The sequence below is a fragment of the Melanotaenia boesemani genome, chromosome 13 (assembly GCF_017639745.1).
Source record: "Melanotaenia boesemani isolate fMelBoe1 chromosome 13, fMelBoe1.pri, whole genome shotgun sequence".
NCBI classification, from domain to species: Eukaryota; Metazoa; Chordata; class Actinopteri; order Atheriniformes; family Melanotaeniidae; genus Melanotaenia; species Melanotaenia boesemani.
In genome coordinates, this window is record NC_055694.1 from 17,711,823 (window position 1) to 17,735,990 (window position 24,168).

The following is a 24,168-nucleotide window of genomic DNA, read 5'->3' on the forward strand; positions in this document are numbered from 1 at the left end:
AAATAACTGAAGAAAAAGACACACAAAACTAAATTTGTTGTAAAAATACTTTTGGCTCTCTTTCAGTTGAAATTTATACATATTTTTTTAAAATTTAAAATGAAATAGACATTGTTTCTTAAATCTGTCAGTTATAAGAAACCATTTTTTAAGCTGATGAACATATCTTCTATATAGATTAGTTGGAGAAACCTTTTAAGCCTGTCACGCTCAAATTATATTAATCAATGTCTGCTGAACTGAGTCATTTTGTATTTATTAAATTTGTGCATGTGATGGTATAGTGTGCTATAATAAACATGTGATCAGTGGTCATGTGTCACAAAAAACAAAAATTGACAGAGAGCTCATTTATCCTTAACTATAATAGGCCTGGTTAAATATATGCAAACTAAAATCATTGTGATTCCATTGTGGTCACAATGTTTCCTTTCTTCTGAAAATCTCTTGTTGTATAACATGTAACATTACTGCCTTGTCATACAGACTGAAATATCCAGCAATAAATTCAGGGTCCACATCAAATTTCCTTATGTTAACTTTTTAGTGTGGCACAACCAGTCCATCAAGCCTGTGAACCTGACACAGCAACAACAGAAACAGGTGTCACTGTATCCCAGTCTAAACCGAAAGCTGACAAACAAGTTTTTGGCCATTTACAAAACCACTGAAACTGAATTTGTTTTCACCTCAGGCCAAGTATATCCCACAAAGTCTTATTTATGTATCACATGATTTCTTGATTTTTGCTTAAAACCAAACAATCTGATTTGTGGAGCTACTTTTTTCTATAAAGAGATTGTCCCAGAGTCCCTCCGTTTGGGCAGCCTAGTCAACTATTAAAAGGTGGAGAACAAAGCCGCTCTTATCCTTTGGAGATGTGAACTGTTAAAATATGAACTGCTAGGACCCACATTCAGCCTATATTTGCCTTCTTACTGAGGAAAGAACAGACATTTCCAATTACCTAAACTGAAGGAATTAGCCCACATATGAATGAGTTCACTCTGATGGGAGTAATAGGAGGCACATGACAACCTTTGCATAAAAAAGAGTCTTGTTTAATAACAGCAATGCAATGTCTCAGGAGCTAGCGACCTCTGGTGAGACACTAATGTCAGTTTAAAGTTCCCTTCTAGCAGCAGTTCCTAATTCCCTAACAACTCAACTGTTGATTAAAAATTGTATACATTTAAGATTTTGCCATGAAAAAAACCCCCATTTTATTATCTTAATATTACAGTAAATATAAATTTCCAACTCCCTTTGTGTTACTTATGAGCTCCACTCACAACTCAGACTCAAGTTTTCTCCAAAGTTGTCTCCAACTCTGCAAACTCACCATGGTAGCTTATATTAAACAGACAGCAAAGGACTGCCCCAGTAGTTTTTTTTTTTTTTTTTTTTTTTTGCCATGTGCTACAGACACTGTGCTTTCCCAGAAAAAAACCTGGCATGACCTGGAAATACAGAGGATTTGCCACCAACTGGTGGCATGCGATGCAAACAGAAGAGGGGGGGGGGGCTGAGAAAATCTAGCTTCTAATATTCATGTTATTGAGGTAAATGACTAAGATAGTGTCAGTCTTCATAAGTTTATTACTTTAACCAAGCTTTTGAGTCACATTTGAGACTGCGAGAAAAATGGTCCAAGGGCATACACCAATAACATGTTCTGTAACACTTTGCCTCAGTCAGCCAGATGAGAGATCTGGCCATGTGCCACTATAAATATTAAGTAAGTGGCTGGTGCCTAGTTTGTATAGAAACATATGAAGCGTATGACTCAGTGAACATACTACGTGTCTGACTTCACCTTTCTGAGAGCAAGGGTGGTGCTCTGCAGATTCAAAGCAGAAGTATTGATGGCTAATTTTGCCTATGAGGTCTTGTAACACATACCATATTGACATGTCAAGATGAAAAGTTTATTTTGACTTAATAAGCCACAAGTTTGAGTTTGTTACAAATTTAGTCATCATTTGTAGAGCCTGTGTGCAGGTTTGAGAGCACACTTTCATTATGAGAGACTGACTTAGTGAAATCTGCATTATCTTCATTTTGGAAGCAGTAAAAAAAAGTGCCAGATTGAGCCCAATTAAGTAAAGATGTCTGACTAATGAAAAGCATTTTCAGTTAAGTTCGCTCAAAATCTTGCATTTTTCCCTCTGTCCTGAATTCTATCACAGAAAAATATCTGTTGTTCTTCTTTAAGGTCCTCCTTTCTCCACAATGGAACCTTGATCATATTCATAGTGACCATTGGCTTGATAGTCTCATCTATCTATCTATCTATCTATCTATCTATCTATCTATCTATCTATCTATCTATCTATCTATCTATCTATCTATCTATCGTCTCTGCCCACTTATTCCAATGCAAGGTCCTAAGGGGGCGGAGCCTATTCCAGCTGCTAACAGGCAAGAGGCAAGGTACACCCTAAACAGGTTATCAGTCTATTACAGGGCAAACACAAAGAAACATCCACTCATGGGAACAATTAGACCTACAGAGAATTTAGAAATACCAATTAACCTTGTGCATGTTTTTGGATTATGCGAGGAAGAGTACCTGGAAAGAACCCAAAGTTCCAGCTGAGATTCTGACCAGGAACCCTCTTACTGCGAGGCACTAGTGCTAACCACACCACCATTCAGCCCCTACCTGTCTTACCAAAACCCAATTAGTGATTAGGACTGGCCAACCAGATGTGGAAAGTCTGTTGATTGTTCTGTTGTAGAATGATTGAGACTACTCTGTTTTTGTGCACTTTCAGTGTCATTTCCTAACTCAATCTGTGACTCTATATATTACTTACTAGCAGGAGATATTTCTCTCAAACTCACCAATGTGATTTTCACTCCATATTTAACGGTCAGATCTTACATGACTATTGGTGTGCTCTCTTAATTATGCTCAGTGAGTTTAACAGATGGACTAATACAGTTGCAGAAGTACAGCAAAGATTGCAGACTGATGAAGAATGTACCAGAGCTCAGCTGCAAGTGTCATCACAAAGGGGTCTGAATAACTTTATATTCAGTATGTCATTTTGTAATTTTGATTAAATGAAACAATAATCATATTGATAATAAAAACGGTTCCACCAGCATTAAATTACTGTAAATTACTATGTTTTCTGATGAGGCTTCAGAGTCACCATTGTCAGTGTTTAACATACATAAACATATTTCTAAATATTAAAAACACATTTTAGACAGAAAGTGACAATTCTGTGGCTAAATAACAAAATAAATAAAAAAAAGGGCTAATCAGAATAAGCAATTGAAAATATCTTAAAATAAAACCAATGAATAAAAAAAAATAATTTGAAATTGATATGGGTAGCGCTTTGATTCTTCTGGTGTAAGAATTGTGTTTTGTCATGGTGGTGGCTTGGTTTCCTTAGCTAAGCAGTTATTTTTATGAACTAGCTTATATGAACAGTTATAAATTTGACTAATGTGGACTTAATATTTGGACTACATTAAATTGTATTGAATTGGACTGCGTCTGTAAATGGCATTGAGATAACTTTGTTGTGAAATGGTACAAAACAAAAAGAATAGAGGAGTGGGAGAGGCGTTTACTCAAAAAAGTCAATCAAAGATATTATCAAATAACCTATGAGATAATACGTGGTAATTGGACAGAATTTGTTTCTTGTCATGTTGCTTGCTTCAACCCTCTGCTTACATAAAAGGCCGTGAATAAGTCCCCCACAGCTGCATCCTTTCATAACAAATACTAAGTAGTATTCCTGTCACAGTACTGTGATCACCAGTTTACATAAAGTGAAAATTAGTCTGATGAAAATACTCGTGAAATCTTCATCAACTTCCTTCCGCTTCCCAGCAGCGCCCCCTTCCGGGTGTGAGCGCGTGCGATCACGTGTCAACCACTGCGATTCGCTGAAGTTGTAGAAAAGTTTGACAAGACCGAGGTGCCACGGAAGAGCTGTAAAAACCCAAAGGAGAAGTAACGGTTTGATCTGTTTGGTGTTTTCTGTGGGGAAACGATGGAATCTGTCGCCCAGGTAACAGCGCTGACAGAAAGATGCTGAACTGTTCATGGCGTATATGAATGGAGACTTTTGAGCAAACACACTTATCTGTATCCCACCTTCTTAGCGTTTAACGGCTTTTTTCTTATGATGTTTTTTTTTATTTTTTTATTAGAAAGTCCTGGCCTCTGGCTTCACTCTCGACTTGGGACCCTTGAAGGAGCCTTTGGCGTTTATTCGATTGTTAGAATGGGTATGTTGTGCAAGATTTTTCTTCCATATGGCCTATAGCAATGCGTATGAGTGTGTACGTGTGTTCGTGTTTAACATGGGTTGCCCATCCCTGCGAACAGAAATACTTTTAAAATTGATTATGTTTCTTTCTTTCTTTTTTTAAAATCTCGTGACATTATCCACGCCCTAAGGAGACAAGAAACTAATAGACGAAAATCTGTCTCAAATGTGGAATGCAGCAACACAGTGACACGGTTTATATGAGCCTTATCAGAGTAAATAAAGGCCAAATTGTGACTCAACTGAAAGCTAATGTGTGTTAGCATGCTCAGTGAAACTCAGTGTTTAGGTATGATCTCGACGACACTTCTACCCAAACCGTGTTACTTTATAGTTCTATTATTTTAGGGGTAATATATTCTGTTGTATATATGTACACTGAATTTATTTACCCTCGCACAGAATCTTGCATAATGAATTGATGAAAAAAAAAACATTATTGTTACCTTGTTCTCTGAGATGATAGAGTTTTCTTAAATTTCAGTATACATATTGCAAATATAAGGTCTTGCACGAAGTTACTCCATTTTCCTAAAATTTATTTATCAAAAATACTGACAGTGATATTGATACGAGGCCTAATCACTAAAGGGGACTTTAAGGTGGCATAAGCCCCCTTTCAGACATACACTGTTTTCATCAGTCTTTGGCACCTGAACATCTTGCTTGCTTACAAACCTAATAGGGTCAGGTCAAATAATGCACGTGTCTCTTTCAGCATGTGCACAAGTTTATTAGTTGCTGTCAGCATTAACATACATTTATAGTCATGTACAACAGCAGTAGGTTTACATTGCAGTTATTTGCCTTTCAGCAAATGTGTGAATGTGCTGTCCAAACTTTCCTCCTGCAGCAGCAGCAGCATTGAGTAGTTTGCTGACATAGTCTTCTAATTTGAATTTTAATTGCTTATATTGTATTTTTACAAAAAAATATTGTACAATTAAAATATGAGTGCTACTTTTTGTAAAGTGTATTAAAACCACATGCATGCAAACACATGCAAATGAGCGAAATAAAAACAATGTGGCGTGCTTATTAGTTTAATAGGAATTTTTATGATAAAATGGCACATTATGTGAAAACTGTTATTCCTTGACTCAAGAGTTTTGCGGTGGTGCTGTGGTTCAGAAAAGGCAGTGACTGTGCAAAGACAGTCCTTATCTGAAGTAAAACATTGTTTTTTTTTTCTCTCAAATAGATTATAACTGTTAGTGCTGTGAAACCCACTTTGACTATTCAATAGGCTGAAACATTTAGAAAAGTCATATTTTCACATTTTAATTCACCACTACATTTTAAATAAAACTGTACAAAGCCTGTACGCTGCTAATACTGAATATTAAAAGCTATGGCAATACAGCAAACTGCTGAGTAAATTATGACTGTAAAGACTTTTTAATTGTACCTCAGTACATGTGCTTTTAAACAGCTTATGAATGGTAGTGGGCTCTTAAAGTACCACTGTGGAACTTTGGCCGTTGGGCCCTAATTTGTTATTCGTTTTCCATTCCTGTTTCTTTTCTGAGGTGGCTCCAGCCAGTCTTGACTCTTGGTTTATCTCTTGCTCTGCCATTTTCTCTCTTTCTTTTCCTCACCTGTTCTGATAATGTCATCCTGTATTTCTTTTCTCAATCAGCCATGATGAGTGTCCAAAATGGCAAACTTGGGACCACTTGCTTCAGTGTTACAGATGCTCCACCTTTAAGGCTCATCTTAAACAATAGCCAAAGAAACCTGTAATCACTTTAAATGTAAAAGCCAATAAACAAAACAAACAAGTACTATCACTAAGTAAATAAAACACAATAATAAATAGATAAGGCAAATTACAGTTGGTGCAATATATGTTTATGGTTATAGTGCAAAAAAAAGAAGACTGAGTTAGCTTATGGTCTTGTTAAAGTGGCTATATGTGAGGGTGTCAACCGGAGGCTGTAAAAAGTTAAAGTGTTGATGGGAAAGTCAATTTTAATCTTATATTTTTCATGTATTTTTATTGGTATTCTCATGCTTTATTTCTATTAGCATGATCATGTTTGTATTTTACCTTCTGTGAGGCAACAGACATAAATAAGTAATTTTGCTCATTTATGCTAATTTTGCTTTATTTTTGAAGTGAGAAAGAGAAGTTTGTTTTACTCACAACGCAGTGATGATATATGGTGAATAATGCTTCCTGTCAAACGCATGTTACGCAAAATATAAAAGGAAGTGTGTGCATATGTGTGTGACAGTTTCATCAGAGCTCTTGAACATATTTGCCAGCAGCAGATTCTCTTATCTGTCTCTGTGGTTCCAGCTGTTCTCCATATTTGCTTTTGCTACAACTGGAGGATACAGTGGATCAGCCAGCATCAATGTCCATTGCCAAGGAAGACCCAGTGAAGAAATCCATGCAGACTTTAATTATCCTTTCAGGTGTGTTTGTAAGCAAGCTTGAATTCTCATTTCTTTACATGTAGCAACCAGATTAATGGGAAGTGTTGTCTCTCTTTGCACTCAGGTTAATGCAGCATCCCTACAATGTTCCAGACTGCAAAGTCAACCAAACCACCACCTCTGCCTTCTACCTGATTGGAGACCATTCATCCTCTGCCCAGTTTTATGTCTGTATTGGAGTGTTGGCTTTCCTCTACAGCACTGCCACACTAGTCCTCTATTTGGGCTACCAGCACCTGTACAGAGAGTCTAGCCGTGGTCCTGTCGTGGTATGTTTGTCTGGATTCCTCAGCTGATTTTGTGAAGTGCACGTGGTCAGCTAGGTCCTTTTACAGATAGTTTAAAGATTAATCAAAATGTTAAAAGTTTAAAGCAAATTTCAAGCAGATATGTGTTTCATGTGGTCTTGGAGTGACTGAATCTGGTGTTATTTCATATCTGGGATTTTCGCAGGCAGTATGTGTTGTTTGTACTTTTTGTTTAAAACTTTCAATCTGATGTCCACTGCTGGCTCCAAGGAAGTTCAGTCCATGTTGAAATCCAACTTGAGGTCAGAGCCAGTATATGTAACAGAGTTGTGTGAAGAGTGGGGAGGGGGTGTTTTCCAGCAGCTGGGGGAGATATTGCATTATGTGGTTTCAGATTATTAAAAGCTCTGCTAAGTTATGTCTGGAGTCTCTCAGTTATTGAGTGCCCCTGACAACAGAGATAAAAATGCTTTTGCATTGCCACAGGTTAGCTGTGTATGGGATGAATTGTGGCCAAAACGTTTTCTTACTGAAAACACTAGCACAGGAAAGCTCCTTAGGGTTATACTTTGATGAAGAATGGGTATTCTTATATTTCTATTCATTTTATTTAGGGGTCAGTTATACTGATATTCTTCAATCTCATTTAAACATAAATAGTAAAGTATATGGGTAAAATATGCATTTGTTTTTTGACAAGATCTTGTAATAAAGATTGGAGAGTCTTATTGCTGTGTGAAATTTTCTCCAGCACATCACAAAGATTCTCAATAGGGATAAGGTCTGGATTCTGGCAAATGATGTCTCAGACTTCCTTAATCACCTTTTTACAATCTGAGCCCTATGAATTCTGTTTTTTTTTTTCATATTACAGTATACCTTTTTACCATCAGGAAAGAAAAAAATCCAAAGAAACTGTCATGGTCATTCATTATATTCAGGGCTGAACTAAGTTGCTGAACCTAAAACTGACTAACAGTTTATAACACTGCCCCACAGTCTTTGTCCCATTTAATATAATCAGTATCTCATTCCCACGCGGTATAAACTCATGCTTATGATTTTGGTGTAAATGATCTTATAGACATGTTCTTAACTGACCATGCAGATATATTTTCCTTATTGTCACCGTTTTTTTTCTTTTCTTTTGTTTTTATTAAACTGATCATGTTTTTTGCTGCTCTGTAAGGACCTGCTGGTGACTGCAGCCTTGGCTTTCCTGTGGTTGGTATCATCCTCTGCATGGGCCAAAGGCTTGACTGACGTGAAATGGGCAACCAGTCCTTTGACAATTGTTACTTTACTCGATGTTTGCAAGCCAGGCAACATTTGCACCCCAGGAGCTATCCCTCATATGGGCAAATTAAATGCCTCTGTTGTAAGTTAAATACAAATTTGTTTTGTTTAACATTACACTTGTGTGGACAATTGCAGTGTCACATATTTAACTCATGTCCTTTTTTAATTTTTTTTTGGCAGATATTTGGTTTCCTTAACCTCATCCTGTGGGGAGGCAACTGCTGGTTTATTTTCAAAGAAACACCATTCCATAAATCAGCCAACCAACCTGCTAATGTGGAGGGGGGAGTTACACCATCATAACTGCACAGCTTCCTCTTTACAAGATCGTATTATTAAATGAGTGATTTTGGTAATGACTGTAAAGGAAAAAAAAAAAAAAGTTATGGGACAATATAATTTCTAAAACTCATATTTTTTCTTTTATCTGGACTAAAACTTTAAGACAAATTCAATTTTTGTTTCAGTAATAATAAACAACAATTGTTGTTCTGCCAAAAAATATTAGAAATTGAAGCTTGATGCCCTGTTTAGTTTTGTAGAATTTATTTAAATTTTATTGAAAGGATACCCCATGAGATTTCATCTTTCGAGTGTGTCCTGAAGACACAAATACAAAAATGACTAAATGTGCTTTGATGTATTTGCAGGCATCTGTAATGAAGTGCCTTATTTTTTTCTACTGGGGATTTTTGTGTATCTGCACAATACATCATTTCTACCATTAGCAGGATCTGTTACTTGTATGAAGATGCCTAATTCCTGTCCAATACTGGACTGACTTTACCACAGCGATTGACAGATTTTAGACCATATTTAAAGTATACAAAATTTATCTGCCAACATGAGATTATTTAAAAAGGTTGAAAGCAAAGTTATTTCATCTTCATTGGGTTAGGTCTCATCTCATTATGTTACAGCGATACTTGTAGTTAAGAGCTGAATGTTAGGTTTAATCCGGTGTTTCATTTCTATTTGATGCATGTTAACCTTTCTAAATAGAACTTGAAGACATTTTCTGATTTTGGTTATATGTTTTTTTTTTTTTTTTTTTTTTTTTTGTATCTTAAGACAAGGCTTTATTGTACTTTTTTCCTCTGTATTGTATAATCTTAGGTTGTTATTGGGTACAGTTAAATTTACTTTTTTTTCCCTCCCCTTTCTAAAACAGATTATCAATCTCTGTTGCTCCTTGCTCTGCGTTCTTTACACCATCCTTTTGCCAGGCTTCTACCTCCTCTTTGCATATGGAAATTTTTCCACCTGGACAAGTGTCATTGAGACTCCCCCTACCTTCCTCTTTTTTTTTTTTTTTTTAAACCAGCATCCATCAGTGCAAGTTGCTCCTAGTCTTCTGCCTTTCTTCTCATTTCCCTCTTTATATATCTTTGATTCTTACAGTTTCCTGATCCATTGCTGTTAGATTGCTCTGGATTTCCTGTTACAATCCAAAAATGCTGTGCATCATTAAAGAAAAAGGAGAGCTGTTGTAGTTCGTCGTACTTTATTACCCTTTTCTGGTTGTCTCCAGTGGACATGCAGTGTATTATGTGTTTGCCACACAATTAAATAACTTGCACACTGTAGTTAAAGCAGGATTCATATTGTGGATCATAAGTGGTCACACTCTGTAACGTCATGATGTTCAACATGAATGAATTGGTTAATTTTAGTTAATGTAAGGGTATAACACCTGATGTTGAAGGGGGGCGGGTGATTGCACGGGCGCGAGCCCCGTGTCGCGATTAAGGTGCGCGCGAACTGACGAACGTGAACGCGTAAAAGCAGCAATGGCCGCTTTGGATCGACGAAATCTTAATCTCGACGATTTTGTCGGATTAAATTGGAGTTGCTGGGTAGACAAGGTGAATGTGTTGCCGTCTGACGGTGAGTCGCACCCCGCAGCTCCAGACCTGATTTCCAACACGTAGTAGCATCAGTGTCCCGTGGTTTGTTTGTTTGTTGTTGGACGTACACTGAGCGGCATCAAGTGCGCTTGAAACAAAGGACCCGCTGGGTCCTAACGCAGGAGGTTCTAACAATAATACCTACCAATACAAATTTAAGTCATTCTTTTAATACTTTTAACATAGAAGTCTAGTGAAATAAAAGGTTAATTCAAACAGATATTCACAGTTAGGCTATGGCTTAGATAAAATAAGTTCAGACTATTCAAAATGCGTGTTTTACAAGAACTGCTTTACATTAGATGCGTGGACCCTCGACAGCCCTTCTCAGATCTGGTCTGATGTGACATTCTGCAGTTTTTCTAGCAAAGCTATTCTAGTCCCCTGCTCTTCACCCTGCTGACTCATGACTGCACACCAACATTCAGCACCAACCACATAGTGAAGTTTGCAGACGATACGACTGTAGTGGGTCTCATCTCAAAACAACGATGAGACACTACAGAAAGGAGGACAGCCAACTGCACATCACCGGTGAAGACCGGTTCACTTCCTCCGCAGGCTGAAGAGAGTGAGTGTCTCCCCCACCCATGATGTGCAACTTTTACCGAGGCACCACTGAGAGCATCCTAACCAGCTGTGTCACTGTGTGGTTCGGGAGTTGCACAGAACAGAAGAACACTGCAGGGCATAGTGAACACAGCGGGGAAGATCATTGGTGTCTCACTTCCCCCCCTCCTGGACATTTATAAGACCTGCCTCACCTGAAAAGCAGTTAGCATTGTGAGGGACTCACAAGTTATGAGCCACCCCTTGCACAGCCTGTTCAGTCCCCATCCTTCTGAAAGAAGGTACCAGAGCCCCCAGGCCTGCTCTAACAAACTTCTGAACAGCTTCGTCCACCAGGCTGTCAGAAAGCTGAAGTCTCTCCCCTCCCTCTGCCCCCAGAAACATTGAACTCTCAATACTTACTGGACACAGAAATTGCACTAATCAGAATCACATGGTTCTTTATTTTCCACTGTAGGTTTGCATATGTATGTATAGGGTGAGTGTATATATATATATATATATATATATATATATATATATATATATATATATATATATATATATTCACAGGCATACTCCTTTTATATTGTATTTTTCAACTACTGTATTTTTCATACACAGTTTTCTTTAAATAATTCTTGTATTTTTTAACCCTGGGATGGAGAGAAACGTCCTTTTTGACTCCTGTGTATGTACTCACATATTGCAGAAATGGACTATAATAAAAGCTTGAATCTTGAATAACCGAGTAAACCTCCATTTTGGAGGAGGAGGCAGCATGAATGTATTATTGCATTTCAGACTGTTTTTGCTTTGCCTGCAGGTGAATCCAGTGCTGAAGATGGAAAGTATGGGATGCACCGTTCTGACACCATGACTCTGGGGAAAGAAGGTGAAGTCTTGGGCTCTTTAAACTTGTGAATTCTGCTTACGTCCATAATCAACTCCTGCTGATTTCCCTCTTTTGTATTCTTCTTCACAGATATGGATATATTTGGCCACTGCCCAGCACATGATAACTTTTATTTGGTGGTGTGCAGCCACTGTGGACAGGTTGTGAAACCTCAAGCCTTTGAGAGGCACTGTGAAAGGTGGCATAGTGCTATCACAAGGATATGTGGTCAGTCTTCTATCCTTGCATCTCAGCAGCTACCTTCCCCAGACTGGCATCCTTTAAATATTCCTTCATGTGTGGAAAAGCTAAAATGTAACAAGGACAGTGCTCTGTCCTCAGCAGTGTTACCTGCCAACCGGCACTGCCCTAAAAATGTCCACAATGAGACAGTAAGGTACTGTTTACTGCTGTTAGATGTCCGTCTTAATAAATTGGTGTGTATGCAAGAACTTAGTATGGACAGCTATAGGTGGGAAAGCATAATTTTCATTAGAAAGGAGGGGAGAAAAATAAGAATCAGAGGCATTAAAATTAATGCTAAATGTACTAGCTTTCCAAGGACATGCATGCTAGGTTAATTGATCACTCTAAATTCTCCTTAGGAGTGAATATGGGTGTGAATAGTTGTTTATTTGTCTCTGTGTTGGTCCTGCGATGGACTGGTGACCTGTCCAGGGTGTACCCTGCCTCTCACTTGCTAAAATGCTGGGTTAGCAGCTTCCCTGTGACCCTTCATTGGACTTGCACAAAACTGGTTTTCTTCTCTAACTACTTCTGCATTTTAATTTCAGTGAAATTACCAGAGGAAAACTCACCTTAGGTAAAACTCTTACAACACCCCCTTTCCACACTTTGTCCCAGGGTTCCTCCTTGGCACTCAGGACCCCTGCCCCCTGATGATGATTCCTCATTCACTTCTCTGTCAAAGAGTCACTCTTTGCAACAGTCGGCAACTGTGGAGTTGACTGGGTCTAACATTCCTCTGCAAGGAATGAAAACCTACAGCCGAATTAACAAAAACGTCAACAGTAAGCCTGATATTCATTCATTTATTCTTCCACTGCTTTTCAGCCCCTGGTAACTGTCTTAATCTTGGTGTACTTTATATAGTGAGAAATCCATTAAAACCTTTAGAGCATCTGTCACAACAGCAGGGGGAAAAAATCCACCTATCTCCAGACTGGCAAAGGCTGTCGAGCTAGTGTGTTAGCACACTAGTACACATATACAGGACTATATGTAATGGCTGACTGCTGTCTTCTTTCCCACATAGAAAAAGACTATGAGCTGAACAAACACTGCACAGTTGTGGATCCAGAAAGGAAGAAACTGTGCAACAGAGAACTTATATGCAATGCAAAGTCCATTGCTGAGGTACGCTATCCAGTATTGTTAACAGTATCTTAAATGTTGTTCATCATAAAAATGTTTTTCTTTCTTGTCTTCAGGATTAAACCTTCTATTGTTTCACAGAAAGCATCATTACAGGTTTTAGAATATCTTTTGATTAAATATTAATTACCCTTTAATTTTCTCTTGTGCTACCCTTTCTCGCTGAATGGTTTCATCTCCAGCACCAGAAAGCATCGGAGAAGCTTTACATCGTTGGTCAGTTGGCAGTGGAGCAGAAAAAAGTCTCAGAAGGTCAAGACAGGGAGCGACATCCGAATAGTTTTGATGCAAATCTAACAACTCGAGGCAGTAAATGCCTCATTTTGAGGTATAAAACTTTATTGCTTGATCAGTCGATGCAGCAGTTCCTCAAAGTGCAAGCTGAGATAAAATATAAATCTAAATGACATGAATTAAATGGAATGAAATTTGCAGTGCTGTTAAATTGCATTTTGTAGAACTGCAGCTTTCGTTGTTTTTAAGTCTTCACCATAATTTATGAATGTTTTTTTTTTTGTTGTTGTTGTTTTTTTTTCACACCAAAACGAGTTAGTAGACAGTGAAAATAATAGCCAGAGTATTACCATAGGAAAAAAACAGGTATAAATAATAATCATGGAAATTTTAATACAAAATGTGCTATCATGATGTGTTTCTATTAGAGAATTTGTTTCTACACAGAACCTGTGTTGATCTGATTATTCTCACACTTGTTCTGTCTAGGAATCCATCAGAAAATTCACCAGAGGAGGATAGTAATGGCGCTGTGGAAGTGGAGATACAGCCTCCATACCCTTTTAACCAGAGCCTATTGTCAAGTGAAGATAGTGAAGAGGAGGATGAAGAGGAGGAAGCCACAGATCTTCCTGCTACACCATGGCACCCCAAACCTCTTGGCGTGAGTGCAGAGACATACATAAACTCAGCAGGTGGATTGGACTATGTAGACATGTTAGTTTTGCATGACTTTTTATATGGGGAATAACTAATTTCAAGCTTTTGTATGAGTTAAAAGAGTGAAATCCAAAACTCAGATTCAGATTTGATTCCACAGAAATACAGAAGGTTGCAGACTGAATTTTGAATTCTTGGTGTGTCTGTACTTACACCATTTCTATCTTGTAGCTATGCACTTTCGGATGCCACACACTGGGTGTCAGCATCTACACATTTGACCGGCGTTTGCACCACCTACGATTTGCCCTCAGTGCCATGATGGATCGTCATGTCAATGCACACTTGTGGAGGTGAGTGTCATCACTTTGCATCTGGCAGTAAGGTCACCTTTTCATGCACATACAGTTGGGGAAAAAATGTTGCCTAGTAAACTGGAAGACATCTAGATAAGTCCCATCTGTGGTGTTTGAATTCACAGCAAGGCACAGTTCCCCAACAGAGGCTGGTTTATTCTTGATATGTCAATGTATGTGAATGTTTTTTTTTTTATTAAATAGATTATGGTGTTACATTGCAACACTGGTACTTATTTGGAAAGCAGAAGACTTAACTGAGTTCTGCCACCTGAATAAATGAATTGAACTGTGACTCAGGTGTTGGAGTGATCATCTACCACTTGTTTGATTCCCAACCGCTCCAAAGTGTCCTTGGATAAGACTATGAATCTTACATGGTCCCTTATATGCTGGAATATTTGATGTGCATTTACTATGGGAACAGATTGAAAAGAAAACTTCCAGCATGTTTATACACTTTGTAAATGGAAAGGCTGTAGGAGCAGGCAGTGGTGCGGGAAGTAAATCAGTTCGATGTTTTTTCTTTAACCTCTAGAAAAATGCCTCAGGTATCATCAGGTCTCAGGTCTCATCACGTTTCACCTCCAGCCACTGGAACATCTGTCAGGGATGTGGATAAACCCTCTAAATCCACTGCCCCCTTCAGCCACGAGTCTACCTCAAAGGAACAACAGGAAATCAAAAACTTTCAGCAGAACTGTCACATTAGCATGCCACCTTATTCCACCACCACAACTAGTTTTGGGTCTGGTAAACACCGCTACCCGATTGTGCGACCCAGAAAGGCTCAGATGATGGAGGTGGAGCTAATGCAAGATGCTAAACCAGCACTAAAAGCTTCCAAGCTGTTACACAGTGATGAGGACATATCTTCCAGATACATCAGAGGTCGCCCTCTTCATGAGATGGGCAAATCACATGTTCCTGCCTTTCAAAGACCAGCCAAGAGTAACATCTCACAGGAAGAAAAGCCATGCTTTCCTCCACCTGTGAGGCACACCGAGAGACAGATTTCAGATTTGGCAAAACCAGCCCACCACCCTCCCACCAGCAGAGAAAGCCCACCAGCTATTCAACAGAAAATGGACAGTGATCACAGATGTTCTGCTCAGAAGCGCAAAAGTAGCACCAAATCATTGCCTGTCAGCTCTTCTGCATCCAGAACGTCCAAGTATAAATGTTTTTCCTCCCTTTCCTGCCCCAGTCTTATCTCCTGAAAGGATTAGAATATAAAAGACATGCTCTCTCAGGGTTTGTAAGTAACATCTGCTTCCTAAAGACAGAACTGCAGTTTGCAGTGAAAATGATGGACTGCCTTCCGTCTTTTTGTTATGATAGCTCATCTTAGAAAAGCAAGATGATACTGTCTTCTTTATCTGAGCTTAATTTAGGTTTGTTTATTTTTAAAGTGAATTATTTGTAAGTTGTTTACATATCATCACAGCAGCTATTGAACTCTGCTAGTATGCATTAGTGCATGTATACATGTTTGCACACTTTTTAGTATGTTCTTGTTGTTGTTTTATGCACATATGTCAGGAATTTATTTTTAGGTTTTTGCAGAATTCCTATTTTTCTGGGTGTTTAAATGTTTTAGTTGAATATCTGTATAAAAACAGAAACATACCTCAGTCTGTTCATTTTGCTGCTAACACCAACTCATTGAATGCCATAATAACTATACAATTGTCAACTTTTATGCCTTCTGTTTACTGTAGTTTATCTTTGTTTCTCTAGTGATCAAGCATTAAAAAGCAGACTTTTGAAATATCTGGAGTTTTGCTTGAGTTTGAAGTCCCTTCTGTCTGTCTCATTTGCATTTTCTGACACCAGATAATCCCAACCATGGAGAAATGTTTTAGTTTTTCTGGTAATCAGATACACAGAATAAAACTTTTAAAATTATTATGTATGCATGTATGTATAGGGTTTATATGTATTAAACCGTCTCTTAATAATAATGCTTTAATAACTCCTAAAAAAAATGCTTGTAAATATTTTTCCATCCAGTCTGCACTGTTACAGTGTTACCACCAGATGGTGTTAAGTCGTCATTGGTGCTCCTTAGAAAAAGCAACTTGATTGACTTTTAGCCACTTTTAAGTTCTATAAACAGTTTATTCTATGCAAGCGACAATAAGTAACAATAGACTGATACATTAAATTGGATAAAAATTCTAATCCGGGTATCACCAACTCCGATCCTTGAGGATCAGTGTCCTGCAGGTTTTACAAGTTTTCTGCTACAAACACCTGATTTAAATGAAACGGTTCTCTAACAACTTGTCTATTTTTGCACATGCCTTTTGATGAACCACTAATTTGCATCTGGTGTGTTGGAGCATGGAAACATCTGAAACCTGCAGAGCTCTGACCCAAGAGGTCTGGAGTTATATTGTAAACATGGCATCCACCATTTCTCCAGCTCCAGCTCTATCCTGATCAGATAAAGTATAATTTATATTTATTCTAAAATGGTAATTTTATTTTTATTGTAAGTCTTCATAGTTCTTCTAAAATCCAGTCCTCCATAATGTACCTGTCGGCTACACAAATATCTTGAAATGTTTCTTGTGTGTATGGCAATAAGAGACATCACAAAGTGTAAATTTTTATCTTTTATTAGGTCAGTTGATAGTTTTTTTAAAATGATCTTTTTTATTTGATGCCTACTGGTTTGCGTCTATCCTGCAGTCAAGCTTTCAAGCATATCATGCAAAGCCATTACGCTAAAGCTGTGAGGCTTTTCAACTCTTATGGCAGTGACCAACCATCTCATTTTTGAAGCTGTGGTCTATAAACAAAGTGCTTTCAGTGCTGCGTAAAGCTCCCTTCTTGTCTTATGGATACTCATTGCAGCACTCTGTTAAAGCCTCAAGCTATTAGCCTCACCACCTCATGGTTGTTCCCTTAATTGCAAGAGAGAGCGCTTTCTTAAGGGCTTTCTTGATGAAAAAAAGGGCCTGCAAACTTTGGTGATAAAGCAAATATGGCAATGTTAAAAATGCAGTCGTTAAATGTCATTAGGATCAACAATGTCCTGAGGAAATTTATTTACCATAGCCTATTAAGCCATTTAAACCCAATCACATTTTGTAAATTCATTGGAGAGATCTTATAGTTTTTCCATATCCCTTGCTCTGTTGGAGAACACACCTCCCCACAGCTTCCTACATCATCTGATATGACATCAATCTGGTAAAGCACTGTGTTTTTAATTGCTTATGGCTTCATGAGCAAAGTCAAATACTGACCAATTACAACTGGTGGCTACATACAGTATTCACTGCCCATTAGGATACAGCTCCTAAGTTACTTAAAAACTGGCACTTTTTTATACAGATTTAGGTCAATGTTAAAATATGTTTCCCTTAAACCATCTTTTTATTATTAATATTATTTGTTTTACCAGTTAGGTGTAAGATACACCTTCTTTCAATAAAAAACTAAGCCCCACCCTGCTTAAAAATTAAACATTTATAATAAGACTTGGATGTTGAAGTAACTAACAGTAGCACAACGGCAGACAAAATGCTAAATGAACATCAGAATACAGAAGAATAGTGAATACACTGGCAGAACATAGTACACAACTAATAAATACTGAACACAGAAAGTCTCAATACATATATGTATATATATTGTATATAGATATACAGGAAGGCAGATTTGCTTTGGAGAGAACAAAGTCACTCATCTCCCTTATGCCAGGACCTTAGCAAAAGCACTTAGTTCGTCTCTATACAGAAATGCAACATATATTTTGAGGAACAATACAGAGGACTAGAACACCAATCAGCCACAGCAGATTTAATTGGATCAACAATATGTTCTAGCAAGAAAAACACTTTTCCACAATGGTAGGGTAATTTACTGTGCTACTCAGTGGCGGCATTATCTGTGCAAGATTTCAGCTGTTAGCCTTTCATGCTGTCCTGGGTGGCCAAGCCTTGAAATCTGATGATGGAACAAATATATGAGCAAATATATTTCTGCTCTAGAGGATGAAACAAAACAAAACAAACCTTAAAATGTGACAGATTCTTGGCCAAATGCTATCATTCTGCAATAGTGCTAAATGTGGCTTTAATTAAGTGTGTCTTGGTATTTTTGCTGCTGTCTATTCCTCCACCTGGTATTCCAATATGTGACAGAGTGAAGTGATTCACACACCACCTCTCTGACAAGTGTGACTTCCTTTTCTCACCCACACAGGATATGCTGCGGTGCACACAGCAGCTGTGAATATCCCACTAATTTTACGTAAAAACATTGCATCCAGAAATAAATTGATTTTTAGTCACAAGATGTGACTTAATGTTATTTATAATCCTAATGTAGGCCTATGCCATGGAACTTTTTTTTTGAGCAGGAACTTAAAAGCATAATCAATTCTGAGATCATAAAGTACTTTCCAACCATATCACTCAGTTGGAAGTGCTAAGGCTCAGTGAAAGCTCAGGCGTTTCCCTCATAAATAAATTGCAGACTACTTAAAGGGCATAGCATTCATTGCCTGGTTGAATGATTGCGTTTGAACCTAAGAAAGGGCAGTTTCATAATGACAAAGGTACCAAAACAAAGCAAACACATCTGGGCTGAACTGAGACTGTCTGTGTACAAGGAGCCAGAGAAAAAGCCTTTGTGTCACTGTGACTCATGACAATACATCAATCTCCTCCAGCTCAGAGACAAAGACATGGAAAGCAGAGAGAAGTTTATTCCCATTAAAACATGCAATTAGCATTTATGGCTGGCTGGCCTTGCTCTATTGTGACACGTACGCTGCAAAGTTTAATGAAATTGCTCCAAGGTGCAGCTTCCTGATCTGATGTTTATAAAATATGCACAGCATACCAGGCATCTTGCATCTTAATTTTACAGCAGATTTAATTATAAATGATGGGACTAAGAGATCTTTTCAAAGATCTCTGGTCCCCCGAGTTATTGGAAATTTCCTGTCAGCAGCTACAAATGCTAACAGTAGCTCTTTGATGCCAGTAATCTACAGCCTCATCAGTATTATTCATAAGCTTGATTTCAAGGAGGAACCATTAAGGTTTTGCTATTACCCAAGCTTTAATGTTTTGCTTCAAATACAACATATGTAGATTGTTTTCTAACTAACACGGGACAAAACAGCTACATGTTATGGGAACTATCCACTGAGGAAGATCGCATACTTCAACTTCTAAAATATTTGTGGCATTTTCTTTTATGTGCACATTTTCCAGACAGAATAAATAAATTACGTTTCTGAGCCTTTAACAGTGGTAATGTAACACCCAAGTGTTGTGACAGACGTAAACTGATGCTATAACTAAGAGACAAACTTTACAGTAAGTGGCACCTCAGTGGACAACAACCAGAAGCCTATTCATCCTTGTAAGGACTCTGGTACCTTGTTGTATACAGAATTGAGACAATATGTTGATAATTAGTCAAAACAAAATACTTCTCTGCACATAATGTGTATATGCTGGAGACGTTCCAAGTGTTTAATTGTGCAAGGTTGCAAATGTTTCTTTTGGGTCCTACTGTTGATATACAGCAACTAAAAGGCAGCTATTTCAATACATGATTAATTCATACTGTAAGTTGGTAATCTTTTTCTTTCCAACAGAAATCTATGTAAATCGATCCCTCATCACGGTAAAGGAAGAACCAGCTCTGTCCTTTATGGCTGCACATGACTAAAACTACGAACTAGGATCAACTATTTCAACTAAACATGGGATATAAAGTAGGATGAAAATGACCTGTGGCTTCTTTATATGTTTAGCATCTGAGGATCAATGTTTCTTTTCCCTTGGTTATATTTATCAGGCTAGGATCTCACATTATGTGGTTTTATGTCATGCTGTTTTACTATAGATAACTCAAGGTGAATGTCACTCGTGATGTCATTTTCTGCTCCTGTGATAATAGAGGAGGGGTAAATGTATCTATGCTCTAATGTTAAGTAAGATGCAATCTATTCTAATCCTCCCTATTTAATATAATTATGAACCAGCCATGGTTTCATAAATGTGAGCCATCATCTTTCTTTAAATCTGTTTTCAATTTATTTATTTTATCAATTCCCACGCTTTAGTTCTTCATATCCCTTCCTGAGTACTGATATCAACGGCTTATCCTTTCCCGTAAGACTCATATTTTTTATGTCCTTTTACAATACCATTCTTTCACAGTATGAAAGTAATTGCTACAGATTAAAATGCTGGAAAAGTCCTGCTTATTGTCAAGTTGTCAGTTTCTTTTGAGCTCCCTTTGAGTTCCTTTTTTTCACTTGCCAGCAACCACAGATGAACATCCCCTTCACTGTTGTCTCCCACAAGGTCACAGTCACAGTTCACATTAACTAAATCATGGCTCATGTTGTACCATATACAGCCAGTCATATGGCATCCATCAATTTGCCAGTGTCATCTCAAACCACCATGGGAGTGTCTGAGAAGACGGAGCTGATGGACTCTGCTACTGATTTCTTCCTCTTTCCCTTGAGAAGAGAACCAGCCTCTGCATCTAGCTCATCATCGTCCTCATCCCCATTTGGGTTGAGCTTGCCATTTTGGCCTTGTAAGTCCTTGGAATCTATGAACGCCACATGCCTGTTTAGCTCAGCCTTGAGCACTGGGTCCTCGTGGGTCGGAGTGACGCTAAGCATCGAGGAATGGATGCTGTCCTCACCCTGAGTCTTGCTCTTGTTAGGGCAGCAGAAACAGCGGCATGGTGTCAGATAAAGGTACATAATCACCAGCACCACACTGGCCAGGCAGCCTATTAAGGTAGTATAAGCTGTGTTCAAAGTCTCCCCCACCCCGTGCATGGTAAAGTTGTGAACCTTCAGCACCACATAGATAGTTTCATTGAAAGCCTCGCTCGTAGCAAAGCATGTGTAAGTCCCAGAATCCTCAAGCCTCACTGGACTTATCTGCAGGCTGCCATCTGGCAAGACTTTTGCTGTCTGGTTGCTTCCAGGTGTCACCAACACATTACCAGGCATCGTCCAGGTCTTTAGCATGTTCCTGTGTTTGGTATCGCAGTGGAGGATCAGTGTTTGCTCCAAAAAAGCCTCCTCATCTGCCTCCTTGAATGTGCTGCAGTTCATGCTTTCACCACTGAGATCAAAAACTTTTACTTGAGTTTTTTGTGGGCCTGGCAGCACACATGTATAGTCATCTTTAAAGTCCAGAGCAGAGTTGAGCTTCCGAATGTACCAGTGGGCTAGAAGTGTGTAAAGCTCACAGTGACACAGCAGAGGGTTACTGTGGAAGTAGAGGCCATTTTTAATCCAGGCAGGCAGTGTCTGAAGCTCTTCAATGGGCAACACCTTGATCCTGTTAGACGACACATCCAGCAGGCTGAGTTTCTCCATGCGGGACTTTTCTCTGACCAGCTCCACGGGGAAGCGGGAGATTTGGTTCTGGCTAAGGTACAGCTTTTGGAGGTTGATCATGCTAGTAAAGGCTGATCGGTCAATCTGAGAAATGTGGTTATTATATAGCAAGAGGACCTCCAAGTTGACCAAAGGCTCAAAGATAAACTCATCCAGCTGCTGCAGTTTGTTGGAGGACAAATCCAAGTAGCGCAGATGCTTCACATTGATGAATGCCTCTGAAGAAAGAAAATGTAGATCATTGTGACTGAGAAGGAGGTTGTGGAGATTCGGCAGCTTCTTTGGGGTCCACTCGGACCGGAGCCGTACTATGTCATTGTAGCTGAGGTCCAGCACAGCAGTGTAATGCGGCAGATTAGTGGGAACAGTAGTTAGATTCATTTTGGAGCAGCTCACTATGTTTGAGGCGCAGATGCACATCTTATGACAGTTCAGCGCAGATCCTGCTGCCTCTGGTAACCAGAGCAGAGCCACGTAGAGGGAAAGGAATAGAGCCCATCTTTGACATTTACTCCAGTGAGGTAAGATTTCCAACAGGCTATCACCTGTTCTTGTGGAAGGCTGCAACATGCTAGCGGTTCTTTTGAATCCCAGAGAGGCTTATTACAATCCCATTCTCAGAAAAAAACTGTGGAAGAGCAGCTGGAAGAATCTCAGGTACATTGCTGATTGAAGGCTACAAAAGAGCAGAAAGAGAGAGAGATTATATTTTAAATACAAAGATGCCACATTCATGAAATGGAGAAGGAAATGTTAATATCAAAATACTACAAAGAAATATCCTAAATCCAAACATTCATTTGAAGATCAAGCTGTTATACAAAAAATGTGTGTCATGCAACAAATCAAAACAATATTAGTTGCTGAATAACAACTCATATAACACCAGACTGATGCTGAAGCTGCTTCTATTTGATGCTTTTTTGCAGCAGGAATTTCAAGAAACAGACATAAAACATGCTCCCGTTGTTATTTATTGCCACAAAAAGAAATAATTTTATTTTAGTGGACAGTATAACTTTCTTATTAACAGTCAAACGTAAACTACTAAAATCAAGCACCTATTGTGCTTGTGCAAATGTCCTCACACTTCCCACTTCTGTTTCTTTCTCTGCTCGTGTCTTCCTCACGTGCATGCCGGACTAACTTTCCCCTGCCGTTTTGCGTTTCTAAAACAAATGCAAACGCACAAACCCAGTACTCACGCTAACCCATGTGCATTCACGCTCAAGAAAGACAAGGCATTGATTTTCTTCCAGTGCCCGTTTCCCTGTCTCTGCCTCGCCATTCTATTACTCTCTCTGACACAGAAAAATACAGCAGTACACTTTCACACTAAGGACAAAATAAGTAAAAGGTGCACAGGTAAATATCATGCAAATATTTACGTCGTGTCATGTTCTGAAATGCCCCTTTTCCATTTGTGGAAGAGCTGTGCAAGCGTTGCATTGCACCATTCTGTTGGAAAACCCAAATGACCACATGAGCCGAAAGATGGAGAGGAAAACACTTACCTTCAGCCGGGATGCAGCACCGACGCTGATTTCCTTAAAACAGCCCCTTGTTTGTTTACAATGTTGCTGCACACCAACAACCCCCAGTCTGACTGAGCTTCCGTGTCTGCCGTGGAGGACAAAAACTGATGCAGGGAGGAGGGAGAGCTCTGTAGAGATCTCCTGTCCAAAATAATCCTGGTCCACGAGGCATTCAATACTGGGTACAAAATTACGCAAAAATAAGATTACGTAAAGAGCTGAGAACCTTTAAGTGGCAACCATCGATAACCACTGCTTTAATTAGCTGTCTTTGATTCTATCGGGACATATTGCTTCGGGGACGCACAAGCGAGCGAACATCCTTTTTTTGAAGATGATGGGCGCATTTTGGGCAGGTCCAGCTCGTGTCGGGTCTCATCAGCAGCAATGGGGATCATTAGGAATGAGCAATTTGTAGACCGCAAGCTTCCTGTGGTTGCACGCAGGCCTGCTACAGCTCTCTCCGCGCAGTGCTGCTGCTGCAGTGTTTGACGTGTTTCTCGGCAGCAGCAGTGCGCTCAAACCCAGAAGGCGCTGTTTACCGAAAGTGACCGCACCAAAGACGCACTGAAACCCCAAGAGAGGAAATGGACAAGTCCATCTGGAGTCAGCCAGGGAAATTAGATCTCACACACCAGAATATTTTGCTTTAATAATTTAATTTGTCCTAATTGTCTGCTTAGTCACAGCATTCTAGACATTTTGAAGTCTACTTTTACATTACTAGTCATTTGTCCACAGTTAGAAATCTTATCTTTCCCCCAAACCTATATTTAGTGGCACATATTATTCTGTACAATAATGTGTGAGGAGGGAAATAGAAGGACCTGTTGACCTATGTTTTCAGTTCCATCATCACCTCCCGCCAAACTATAAATCTCCATATGTAATGTTAAGTTAAATCTAAATTCTGGTAATTGTATTTCTTTTAATCTTTCCTCTTCCCCC

At 38.8% G+C, this 24,168-nt stretch overlaps 3 protein-coding genes across 5 annotated transcripts; 2 read left to right on the forward strand and 1 right to left on the reverse strand.

Annotated features, from left to right (window-relative positions):
- Positions 1 to 3,879: 3,879 nt before the first annotated feature.
- Positions 3,880 to 9,779, forward strand: sypl2b (synaptophysin-like 2b). The gene is made up of 6 exons (XM_042003546.1): positions 3,880 to 4,037; positions 4,180 to 4,257; positions 6,601 to 6,719; positions 6,805 to 7,009; positions 8,178 to 8,366; positions 8,468 to 9,779. The coding sequence occupies exons 1-6, from the start codon at positions 4,020 to 4,022 to the stop codon at positions 8,588 to 8,590; spliced, it is 732 nt and encodes a 243-aa protein (XP_041859480.1). The 5' UTR covers positions 3,880 to 4,019; the 3' UTR covers positions 8,591 to 9,779.
- A 222-nt stretch (positions 9,780 to 10,001) lies between these two features.
- On the forward strand, positions 10,002 to 16,152 carry atxn7l2b (ataxin 7-like 2b). Of its 3 annotated transcripts, none has more exons than XM_042003542.1 (9): positions 10,002 to 10,174; positions 11,570 to 11,638; positions 11,729 to 12,035; positions 12,503 to 12,669; positions 12,915 to 13,015; positions 13,216 to 13,361; positions 13,757 to 13,931; positions 14,159 to 14,280; positions 14,822 to 16,152. In XM_042003542.1, the coding sequence occupies exons 1-9, from the start codon at positions 10,078 to 10,080 to the stop codon at positions 15,501 to 15,503; spliced, it is 1,866 nt and encodes a 621-aa protein (XP_041859476.1). In that variant the 5' UTR covers positions 10,002 to 10,077; the 3' UTR covers positions 15,504 to 16,152. The 3 variants fall into 3 exon arrangements, with proteins under 3 accessions (XP_041859476.1, XP_041859477.1, XP_041859478.1); XM_042003543.1 differs by having other exon boundaries at positions 10,072 to 10,152; XM_042003544.1 differs by lacking the exon at positions 10,002 to 10,174 and adding an exon at positions 10,262 to 10,765.
- Positions 16,153 to 16,892: 740 nt separating this feature from the next.
- amigo1 (adhesion molecule with Ig-like domain 1) lies at positions 16,893 to 23,707 on the reverse strand. Its single transcript, XM_042003545.1, has 2 exons — positions 23,200 to 23,707; positions 16,893 to 22,361 (listed from the first exon to the last, which is right to left on the reverse strand). Exon 2 carries the CDS (start codon positions 22,253 to 22,255, stop codon positions 20,717 to 20,719), a length of 1,539 nt encoding a protein of 512 aa, XP_041859479.1. The 5' UTR covers positions 22,256 to 22,361; positions 23,200 to 23,707; the 3' UTR covers positions 16,893 to 20,716.
- Positions 23,708 to 24,168: the final 461 nt, after the last annotated feature.